At 44.2% G+C, this 12024-nt stretch overlaps 1 protein-coding gene across 4 annotated transcripts in view; it reads right to left on the reverse strand.

Moving 5' to 3' along the window:
• Positions 1-12024, reverse strand: part of LOC146357042 (cholesterol 24-hydroxylase-like) — a 36622-nt gene that overhangs the window by 21748 nt on the left and 2850 nt on the right. For all 4 annotated transcript variants that reach the window (XM_084839121.1, XM_084839110.1, XM_084839089.1 and 1 more), the window contains exons 2-6: positions 10302-10379; positions 7808-7889; positions 6152-6225; positions 5153-5239; positions 160-298 (exon numbers count right to left, since the gene is read on the reverse strand). In XM_084839121.1, coding sequence (XP_084695247.1) covers positions 160-298; positions 5153-5239; positions 6152-6225; positions 7808-7889; positions 10302-10379 — 460 coding nt within the window. The remainder of the gene's footprint in view (positions 1-159; positions 299-5152; positions 5240-6151; positions 6226-7807; positions 7890-10301; positions 10380-12024) is intronic.

A 12024-nucleotide genomic window follows, 5' to 3' on the forward strand; every position in this document is an offset into this window, starting at 1 on the left:
ATCTCAAAAGTGTGGCAAGTGAACATGACTCCTTCCTAGCCCTTTCCCCTTCCCCTCCTTTATGCTTTGTGCTGCCATTTGGCTATGCCCAGTGTTGGTATCTGCATTAGAGGTCCTTGCTGCTCCTTAGTGGAAACAGGAAATGCATCCCTTGAATACCTTTGCAATGATGTCTAGTGTCACCCGTCTCAGCAAGTCCATCACATCCACTTCAGTTTCTCCATCTGCTTTTTTCTCCAGCTCCTTCATAAGCTCTTCTGCTTGGTCATTAAAGGTTCCCATCAAGCCCATCAGGTAACTGGACAATTAATAAAGTCACTAAGAAGGACCATTCAGACAAGAAGGACCATGTTCAGACAAGAAGCTGTCTTAAAATGGGTTTATGAGTGATGTAATCACAAGTGGGAGGACTGATAATTTCATCTACTATGCAGAAAATACATTTATTCATACACATTTTCACATGTGCCCCCATGCACATTCCCTCTCACATGCATACCCATGGCACACAAATGTACAAAAATTCACAAATGCAACACACACTATACATTACACACAAAAACACACAGGTCTGGTGAAAGGGGTGAGGCAGAAGGGGGTCCCTTTGTTTCCCCCCTTCAACTCATATATATCCATACATGCACAGACACATAAAGACTGCTCCTTCTACTTCCCTTTTCCCAACTCCACTCCCCACCCCCACCCAAATCTTTCCAAATATTGGAACAATGAGGTGAAACAGGCTGGCAGACATTCCAGCTCAAGCAGAGTTGGTGGCACTAGCCTTGGGCATGAGGATCGACTAAATATGCAAAGCTTAATCCAAATGCCCACATACCAGCAGTTGGTAACTGGAAAAATGGGACAAGATGGTAAAATGGGGATTGTGCAATACTGCAATTAGGTGGCTCCACAGCTGGTTGAGAAACCATACTCAGTCAGTGCCGATTGATGGCTTGTCATCCTCCTGGAGAATGAGTGGAGAACTGCAGGGCTTGGCCCTAGGTTGTGTGCTGTTCAGCATCCTGTCAGGGTTGGATCTGAGCCCATAGAGTCCCAAAGCAGCTCTGATCCTGAGGAGGAGATACAATCTATGGGAGAGGAACTCTCTCAGGTTTCAGAGGCACAGCTGGAGGGGGAGCCCCCCCGCCGCTCACATTCCTGGGAGCAACAGTGACCCTGGCATGGAAAGGAAGGGACAACTTGAGCTTTTAGACATGAGGCGCAGGTGCAGGCACAAGTGAGAGGTTGCGGGAGCCGAGCTTAGGTGCTCAGCCTAATTGGCTTGATGTCAACAGCTGTGCCCCGAGGCCCCACAGGAGAGGGGGAGACCATCGCCTCCTACTCCTTAAGTTCAGAGAGTTGCTGCGCTTTTCCCCAAACGGAGACCATCTGACATCCTAACTCTTAGAAACCCCTAGTAGGCTGTTCCTTTGTATTTCTCCTAAGTCTCAGGCAATTAGCATCTGTAAGCTTCATTAGTCTGAATGGAATTAAAGCCTTGGAAAGCAGCCCTTTTGTCTGAGTGTTGATTCTGGCTATTGGAGGATTCAGAAGGCAACAGGGGCATTCCTGACACATCCATGACTTGGATGAGGGTGTAGAGGGGTTGCTTATCAAATATGTAGATTTGGTATTGAAGCAGCTGGTCATCTGTCAAAGATGCTGTATTTTATTTTTAATTATTTAAAAATATTTAAAATATTTCTTGGCCATGTTTCACAGCAGGAGCCTTCCCACGGTGGCATACAACAATAAACTCACATAATAAAAGCCGATGCGGTAACAAAAACAGTAAAAACAGCAAGAGCAGCAAGCATTCTAAAAACAACAACAAACACCAGCATAAAACAAACCTTACAACACACAACTGCAGCTACAACCCAGTCTGATCATTATTCTCTGAATGTATAAAGGACAGAAAGGCTTATACAGGGAAAGGTGAGGTATTAATGTGGTGAGGTCATGAGTGGATCCCAGGCTCCAATCCTTGCTCCCTTCTTCTTCTCATCATCTGCAGATGTGAACACTAGAACTGTCAAATCCTGGCTGTCAACTACCAGATCTCCTCTTACTCCATTCTCTAAGAGTTTCAATATTCAGGATTAGAGGAACCCTTGCATGGAAATAATAGCGAGATCTCCTCATTATTTACTTCTAGATGATGTGAGGGAAGCCGTGGAGAGATAGGAGACAAAACAATTTGAAAAATGTAAGCTGATGTGATCACCACATGGGAAGGGGCGGGGCGGGGCAGTACTAGTTTCTAAGTATTACAAATGAGGGTTCAGTAAGTTCTTTCTGACAGAATTGTAGTTGTGGGCATGTGTAATGCATGGAGGCACCTGGATCAACCCTTCCAGGTTTCCGTCTTCATGAAATAAACAAACATACAGATATACAGATAAGCAGCAACACAAACCCTGCAAGCAGAACTGTTTGATCTATAAAGAGCAAAGAGTTTATTAGAAAGAAGAAAGAACGAATGAGTACAAAATTATGGTGACATTCACAACAAATTGAGATGTAAAAATACTGTAGTTTATTATATAAAATACGAGTAAATGTGTTACAGGGAACTGCCCTGCCAGGCTGTTCTTACGCAGATGTCTGTGCCAGTCATAATTAACTCATTCTGCTGTTGCATATTTGTGTGACACAGCATCAACTGAAATGTTTTATCTCTGAAATGCAGGCATTCAGAGCGGTTTTGCTGAATCATTCACCGCTGGGGCCCAGTTTGCTCTAGCCCTTAGCTTTCATTTATGCCAACCTTTTTCAATTATGCCATCCTTAGTATTAAGATGGCAAAATTGTATTAATCTGGATCCAAGGGAGGCTGGTGGATCCGATTTCAGTGGGATGGGTTTGGGATGGACCCAAAATGGGTCCAGCAACTTGGATAGCTCCTTTAGACTACTGGCTGGTTGTAACTAAAACCCAGGATGGACTCTCCATCCCACTGAAATTGGATCCACCAGCCACCCCTGTCCTGATCCATATCCTACATTCCACCATTTTTTCCTTCTCTGTTGCTTGCCCATCAGTGTACTAACAAAAAGGCATCCACTAAGAGGTTACACATATCCTAGAGCAGGGGTCCCCATCTTTTTGGACCCATTGGGGAATCTGAGAAACTGCTGTGGGCACACCACAAAAAGGCTCCCATGGAGGATGTATCCAGGCCCCCACATAACAGCTGTCAAGGAGGCCTGGATAGTCAAGAAAGAAACAGCGAGGTTACAGGCTGGGAGGAAGGGGGAAATGGAAAGAATTGATTCCTGGCCTGCCCAATCTTCCTCCACCCACACAGACCTTTCTCTCACTTTATTTCCATGCCCAGCCTCTAGCCTTGGTATTTCCACCCCACACACCATTTTACCTCACTGTTTCTCCCGCCCCTAGCCTCTAGCCCCCTTCTATCCCCTCTACCCCTTTGCCTTGATTTCTCTTCCTGCCTGCTGAACAGCAGATTGGCAGCAGGTTCAGGAACAGGAAGGAGAACCTGGTGCCCTAACGGTTTTCATTTTTTCATTTACATTTTTTTTTAAGGGGGCAGGGAGCGGAGAGCTTTGCGGATGCCGTTGAAGGCCCCTGCAGGTGCCATGGCTCCCGTGGGTGTCATGTTTTTAGTTATATGTTGTTTGTATATATTGTCCATATGCTTATATGTAAATGGTTTTTAAACTTGGATATTGTATTTTAATGTTTTAACTTTTGTAAACCCCCCAGAGAGCTTCGGCTTTGGGATGGTATAGAAATGTAATAAATAATAATAATGATGCTGATGCTGATGATGTTGGGGACCCCTGTCCTAGAGGGCCAAGCTAGCTGTTATGTTATTCATGTCTGTTTAGAAGAGAGGATTTGAAATGGGGGGTGCTGGTGCCCTTTTCTGTATTTTTTCCAACTCTACAATGTCCTTTTTTACGTGTGGTGACCAGAACTGTAGACAGTATTCTAAAGTGTGGCTGCACCATAGATTTGTAGAAGGGCAGTATACAGTATTGGCAGTTTTATTCTCAATTCCTTTCCTAATTATGCCTAACATGGTGTTTACCTTACTTACAGCAGCCATACATTGGGTTGGCATTTTCATTTCATTTGAGCTGTCCACCACACCCCAAGGTCTCTTTCTTGTTCAGTCACCACTAGGTCAGATCCCATCAGGTTATACTTGAAGTTGGGATTTTTTCCTCAACATGCCTTATACCAAAGTCAATTGGTCCATCTACCTCAGTAATGTCTGCCCTTCAGGATTTAAGACAGAAGTCTTTCCAAGTCTCTGCTTGCTGTTATATTATTGTATTTTATTGTTTTTACTGTATCTTGTGGTTGTATGACCATTTTTTGTTATATTGTTCACCACTCTGATATCTTTTGAGGGATGGGGAATGATAAATATTCAAATAAATAAATAAGGGTGACTGGTCTTTCCGTTCTGATGTGCTGCAGGGAGCGTATCAGGATGACAGAGGGGGAAGGGGGAAAATCCATCTCCCCAATCTCTGCAATTGCTACTGCCACTGCTCCTACCTGTCGTTAACTACAGGGAAGGTGTGGAGGGTGTTTTGGGAATCGTAGAGGGAAGAAGCCAGAAACCATGCCCCAACCTGTATAATATTGATCTAAGCTGGAGAAGGGTTCGAGGCAGGGCAAGGTCTTAAAGAGTTGCTTCTCATTTGAGTCAGACCTTCAAGAACCACAGAAGTTTCTTTACGAGCTAGGATTTGGTGAACTTCCTTGGCATTTTGCTCTATATTATGCTTTTAACACTTTGTTGTTGCTAGTGAATAACATAATAAGTTAATGGTTCACCATTTACAAAACAGCTGCAAAAATGCTATGGTCTTAAAATGGTCTTAAAATCCATGCCTCTCCGTTGCCCATGTGAGGGAATCATGTCCCCCAGTGTTGCTGTCTCTGGCATTTGATCCCTCTGTCTGCAACCACTTGCTGCTATTTGGTGGGGATGGGGGGGTCAACCCTGCATCGTTCTCAGATCCCAGACAACATAATTCAAAGGAAGGAAGTAACACTGAACTGTGGGGAAACACATTTAAAATGATCTGTAAGTTTAAAGTGGATTGAAGCCAAAAGACTCTCCTAAGAGAAACAGCTAGCCTATTTCAAATATCATTTTTTGCCTCACGTTCGGTTGAAAGCTGGATCTATAATTCTCCGCTGCTTGTGCCAATGTTTATAGTCAAGAGTAGCTGTCAAACCATTCCCTAAAAATCTGAGAAAGCAGAGGGAGGGAGGGAGGGAGGGAGAGAGAGAATATGTTATTTTAGGCCCAGTTCAGATGTCATGTCCTTCTGACCCACACCAAATCACTTTCAGGCTCAAAAAACCCTGCTTCTTTCTACTTCCTCCCCTTTCCTCCCCTGGTCTTCTTCTCAGCGTTATGGTTTCTTCTAACTATATTTTGACATGATGTCCCAGCTGGGCAAACTAACATTTTATGACTGGTTCAGATGCCTATTCCAGTCCTCTATAGGCTCATACACCGGATCCCCATTTCCTATTTTTCCATAAACATAGCCTGACGGAGGGAGCAATCCTATGGCCGCTAGTCAGCAGGTAGATGGCAATAGGATATCTGGTTTTCCGGGAGCCAACCTCAGAGCCCACTCTCCGAGGCCAGTTCCCTGAGAACCAACCTTCCCCCGCTTCCACACTGCCTCTCAGGCAGTGCAGGGAAGCCGCGTGCTCCGTGCTCACAAGAGGAGCACAGAGCAGCCGAAAGCGGAGCACGGAGCGCCATCCCTGCCAAGGAGCGGTGTTCTGGGGCGGGGAGGGCGGAAATAACAGTACGACACATCCAATGTGTCATCCGGCAGCCTCCTTCCCCACTCCTCTGTCCTGCGGCTAGACAGCTGAAAGCAGCTGTCTAGCCAAAAATGCAGGGCAGGAGGAGCATGGAGAGAACGATTCCCTCTGTTCTTCTCCTGACCTGCATTGGATAGGCGGTTGCCTCCAAGTTTGGAGGTGGCCGCTTATCTGCATAGGATTGATCCCTTAATGTCTGAATTCAGCAAACTTGTGCTTGTAGCGTTGACAAACTCTTTCTGAAAACTGACAACCATGGTTCATTATTTGATTGTTTTATCACATATGCCATGTGTACCTTAGCTTTATATTAACCTACCTTTCACCACACATATTATAAAGATTGGCATATATAATTGGGTCCTTTGGGTATTCTGGTGACATCAGGTATTCCTAAAATGAAATGTTCTGTTCAATCCATGTTCAAATGCAGTTAATGTCATCACAAACCTTATCAAGCAGTATTACCTAGACAACAATTTGGAAGAGGAGGATATAGATTTTTAAGGGGGACTGAAAAAACCTTCGATGTCAGAGTGCTGGGCTGTAATTAAGAGTCCATTTAACTTTTGGGGGAAGGAGTAATGGATGGTTGATCCCATCAGGATGAGCTTGATGGTGGGTACCAAAAAGGAGGTGTCACAATTAATTTTTCCTTAAGCTTTAAAGATTGTTGCATGACATATTCCAGTGAGGGTGTGGGCACTTACAGCTCCGTAGAGTCAGAGAACCAACATAAGGCTGAGACCTGAGGTGTTTCAAGATTGGAGCAAGGATGGACCTACATGGGGTTTTGGCCTTTAGAACTACTGTGGGGAGGATATAACTTTGAAGAAAAGGACAAAGTGTCTTCCAAAACAAAATAAATGGCAACAAATATATTCAACAGCCAACTGTTTTCTTCAGTAGGGGGTTAATTGAATCCATATGAATGTGTACTCTCTGAAAGAATAACTACCTCAGATTCATTTAGTACAATTTCTAAATTCACTCATCTGTAGAGAAGCTTGTGTCTTTCAACTAAGATCATTTCAGAAGTGACACAGGTTGCTTAGGTTGAAGGCAAATTCCTCTCCTGGGATGATCTTTGAGAAACAAATCATTCTACAAGTTTGAAGTAGAAGCTGGATGGGTACAGTGCTGTTTCGTTGTCCACCCATGATGTCATCCCCCGCAAAACACCACCCATCCCTAGAACAATTTTGAACTGAATAAATAAATGTTACCTTTAACAAAATAATGAATAAAAGACAACTGAAGAAATTGGTGGTATCTGGTGTTAGACTAACTTTGAATACAACCCATTAAATGCATTAACATTAATGATGTGCTTTAGTTTAGAGTTTAAAAAAAAAAGAAAACAAATAGCTTCACCAAAGCATATAGTGGGACAAGTCTGTAGGCTGAGCCAGTATCTGATATGCTTATTTATTTATACTACTTGTATATTACTGAGGGAGCAATCCTATGGCTGCTAGTCAGCGGCTAGACAGCCATAAGAGATGTTGTTTTCTGGGAGAACCGACCTTCCCCCCACTTCCACGCCACCTTGCAGGCAGCATGGAGAAGCCCTGTGCTCCGCGCTCACAAGAGGAGTGTGGAGCAGCCAAAACAGGGTGTTCCAGGGGGCATTCTGGGGCAGGGAGGGCGGAAATGCCTGTACGACACATCCTATGTGTCGAAAGCAGCTGTCTAGCTGAAAATGCAGGGCAGGAGGAGTGCAGAGGGAACGATCCCCTTCATGCTTCTCCTGCCCTGCATTGGATAGGCAGTCGCCTCCAAGTTCGGAGGCGGCTGCCTATCTGCATAGGATTGTACCCTTAATATCCTAACATTTCTAGACACTCTACAATATATATATCTGAAGTCATGCATGGTCATATGCATGTCTATCATTTCAGTTATGAAGCTAGGATTCTCTCACTTTATACTACATCTGCCTTCAGCTTCAGAGGGCTAATATTTCATAACATACCTTTACTCCTTCAGGACTTAATACTAACAGTCCTACTTTGTGAAAGGCATTTAAACGCAGTATTGGTCCATATTCCTCAGCCCTATGAAGAAAAAAAGACCAAATAATTGTTTTAAAGGTGTTTTTTAAAGCAATACTACATGAAACTAAGTATTTCTGGTAAAACAAATTCTGCAGTCATAGGATGTTAGGAGTCGGAAGGGACCTTAAGAAGATAAGAAGAGCCCTGCTGGATCAGATGGACCAAGAGTCCATCTAGTCCAGCATTCTGTTCACACAGTGGCCAACCAGCTGCCCATGGGAAACCCACAAGTAGGACATGAGTGCAACATCATCCTCCCACCCATGTTCCCCAGCAACTGGTGTACATAGGCATACTGCCTCTGATACTGGATGTAGCATATCGCCATCAGGACTAGTAGCCACTGATAGCCTTCTCCTCCAGGAATTTGTCTAACCCACTTTTAAAGCCATCCAAATTGGTGGCCACCACTACGTTTTGTGGTAGTGAATTCCAGAGCTTGACACGCACTGTGTGAAATACTTCCTTTTATCTGTTCTGAATCTCCCACCAATCAGCTTAATGGGATGATCCCGGGTCCTAGTATTATGAGAGAGGGAGAAAAATGTCTCCCTATCCACATTCTCCACACCATGCATAATTTTGTACACCTCTATCAAGTCTCCCCTTTTTCACCTTTGTTCTAAGCTAAACAGTCCCAGATGTTGTAACCTTTCCTCATAGGGGAGTTGCTCCACCCCCTTGAGCATTTTAGTTGCCCTTTTCTGTATTTTTTCCAACTCTACAATGTCCTTTTTTACGTGTGGTGACCAGAACTGTAGACAGTATTCTAAAGTGTGGCTGCACCATAGATTTGTATAAGGGCAGTATACAGTATTGGCAGTTTTATTCTCAATTCCTTTCCTAATTATGCCTAACATGGTGTTTACCTTATTTACAGCAGCCATACATTGGGTTGGCATTTTCATTGAGCTGTCCACCACATCCCCAAGGTCTCTTTCTTGTTCAGTCACCACTAGCTCAGATCCCATCAGGTTATACTTGAAGTTGGGATTTTTTCCTCAACATGCCTTATACCAAAGTCAATTGGTCCATCTACCTCAGTAATGTCTGCCCTTCAGGATTTAAGACAGAAGCCTTTCCAAGCCCTGCCTGGAGATGCCATGGATAAAACCAGGGGACATTTTGCGTGCAAGCCATGCAGTCTATCCTTGAGCTATGGCCTTTCTCTTAAGATGACAGAGAAATATTTCATTGAGGAAGAATTTACTAGGAAGTGATCTTGTTAGTGCTGTGTCGAAAATTTCTCCCACATTTTTTTCGACCATTCTCATTCAAATTGATAGAAGAGAAATTGCTTCCAAAAAGAAATTAAGTGGTGAAGAAATTTTGGAGAAATATGCACGGGTTGGGTTTGGGTTTCTTGGGCTTAGCTTATTTAGGAGGTAGACAAGGAATGAGCACAAGTGTCCTGTTCTTCACTGTACAATCATCTCTCTGGCCACCTGTAGCCTTCTCAGCTTCCTGCACTTTAATTAAAGCCCAGTTTAAGGCACCATGAGGTAATTCCTCCCACAGGGCTTTTTCAGATCAAGACATGCAGGCAACCTGGGAGGCTAGCTGTGATTAGGTAAGCTCAAAAACACCACGAACATAAATTATACAACATCCTGAATGAGGTAGAACAATGGAAGCCTTTTTCATGGGGGGAGTAAACTTTCAGGAAATTGGAGGACAGATTTTGGCAGAGCACTAACTCCACCTCATCCCTGGAGCTGGACAAAACTCTGCCCCCACCTGCATTGCAGGGGATGCAAGCTGGGGCCTGCCTGACAAGACAGTTGATGCTGTTGCAGCACAAAGACCCCCAACACCCTTAGGAAAAAAAAAAAAAAAGGAAGCTGTGCTACAAGCCCTGCCAATGGGGAGCTCTTCCTATAAGAAACTGTTGAGAATTTCTCCTCCCCTGGAGAAATTCGATGAAATTGTCTCCCAAATTCCTCTGCCCAATAAGGTGGAGAATTTCAAGAGTGAATTTGCGCACACCTCTAGATCTCGTGCAGTTCCTATTCATTTCCACGAGGATTGCTCCAGAAAATGTCCTAGTGGTTTTTGACCCAAATTAATTGACCTGGATGTGGGGAAAAGTGCCATTTGGATGTTCTGCCTTGGGCACCAAAATGACTTTTACCAGCCCTGAAAGCCCTGTGCCCACCAAAATTTCCCAGCAGAAAATAGGGATACCCTATTCTCATACCAAGGATCACTGTCTGAGCATTGTTTCCCATTCTGTAAACACTGAATTAAGAGCTCATGTCCAAATGTCAGTATCACCAAGAGGTGGTTATATTTCCTCTGCAGGGTGGGTTCGTTCCTACCAGAAAAAAGGATTCTTGACTATATTGGTCTAAATAGCCATTGCAGGTCACTGCCTCTCATTTCAAGTCATCTGAATAACTAAAAATAACTTACCACTGCAGAAAGAGATCATAATACACTTCCTGATTTTTAAGCATTCTCCAAATGATTGATAGGTGACCAAGGAAAAAGCTGCAATATAAACAACAACAACTTTATTAAACTCTCGGGATTACATAGTACACTCTGTTAGCATTAAATGCCAATGGAGGGACACGCATGGAGACGGAGTGGAGTAAGATTTTTTTTTTCTGTAGTGCAGCCCTTTCACAGTAGCACAGCATAGGAAAGCCTTGCATGGGCATGGGGGGGGGGAGTTGAATTTCAGGAGTGGGGCAGGGATAAAGGGCACCTTTTCTCCACACCCCTATTCCCTGGGTACCCCCACCAAATGAGGTGAGGTGAGTGAATGCTAAGGAGAGTGCTTTTTCAGTGGTGGCACCCCGGTTGTGCAATGAGCTTCCCAGAGAGGTTCACCTGGCATCTATGCTGTGGTCTATTTGGCACCAGGTGAAGACTCCCCCCCCCCCCCAGGCTTTTTGGACCTTCAGTTTTAAACAAAATGTCTTAGGGTGCAATCCTATGCACATTTAGACAAAAAAAGTCCTACAACTCCCAGCATTCCCTAGCCAGCCAATCTGCCTGAGGAATGCTGGAAGTTGTAGGACTGCACCCTTAGAGAGCGATCCTGTGCCCCCAGGCAGCTTCTGGGGGGGGGGCAGCATAGGATAGTTCGGTTTCCTGGGTATGAGGTCAGAGACAGGCCTTCGACATCAGAGCCAGAAAATCACGCTCCCTGCCCCCTCGTAGTCAGTGCGGAGAAAACTGTGCTGGCTACCTCTCTGTGCTCAGAAAACAGAGCATGGAGATGGGGAAAAGGGGAAGTTCCTGGGGGCGGGGAGGGGAGGAGACTGGGGCAGCTGTGGTATGCCATTTCCTATGGCCACCCCAGCCTCCTTCCCTCCCCCTCTGAGGCACCACTGCTAGACAGGCAAAATTGCTGTCCTTCCACCCTGCATTGGATACTTGGCAGCCTCTGAGTTCGGAGGCTGCTGGGTATTCACATAGGATTGCACCCTTAGTGCATTTTGAAATCTTTGGACTGCTATTGGTTGGTTTTATTCTGTTTTAAACTTAATGTTTTTATATTATGTTTTACTGTGTTACTGAATGTTATGGTTTTAGGTTTTGTTTTGTGAACTGCCCAGGAAGCTTCAGCTATTGGGTGGTATAGAAATGTAATAAATAAAAAATATAAAAATAAATAAGCTGCCGTTGCAAGTCTTTCCCATGCTGTGCTATATAGTGCTAATGGGCTGCCAACCGCAAATCTGAGTATATGAAAGATGGAAAGACTAACAACAGCATATTAAAAAAAAAAAAAGGTAAGCTAAACGTTTCGGCTTTCACCCTCGTCAGTAGCTGTATTGTTAGGTGGGAATCAGGAGTGGCAGTATCGGGTTCCTCCCACAGTTTCTACTGTTAGAGATGTGCTGTGTATAATGTCATGTCAATTACACTTCGATCCATTTTCTCATGCTAAATTGACTTTATGGGAGCAATCGAAATCTAAAAATTGATAAGAAAATGATTTTGTGGTGGACATGGTCAGATAAGGCGATTTTTACTTTGGATCAATGGATAAGTGCCGATGACGAGTTCTTGTCATTTTCTATCCTGCAGGCCAATTACAATTTGCCAGGTATGGCTGAATGGCAATGCGTCCAACTGCAGCATTTGTAGTATCTAGGCTTGGCCCTGCCGCATTTATAGCAGC

Source organism: Heloderma suspectum, chromosome 1 (genome assembly GCF_057233095.1).
Source record: "Heloderma suspectum isolate Gila_16-S chromosome 1, 16-S_ref, whole genome shotgun sequence".
NCBI lineage: Eukaryota > Metazoa > Chordata > Lepidosauria > Squamata > Helodermatidae > Heloderma > Heloderma suspectum.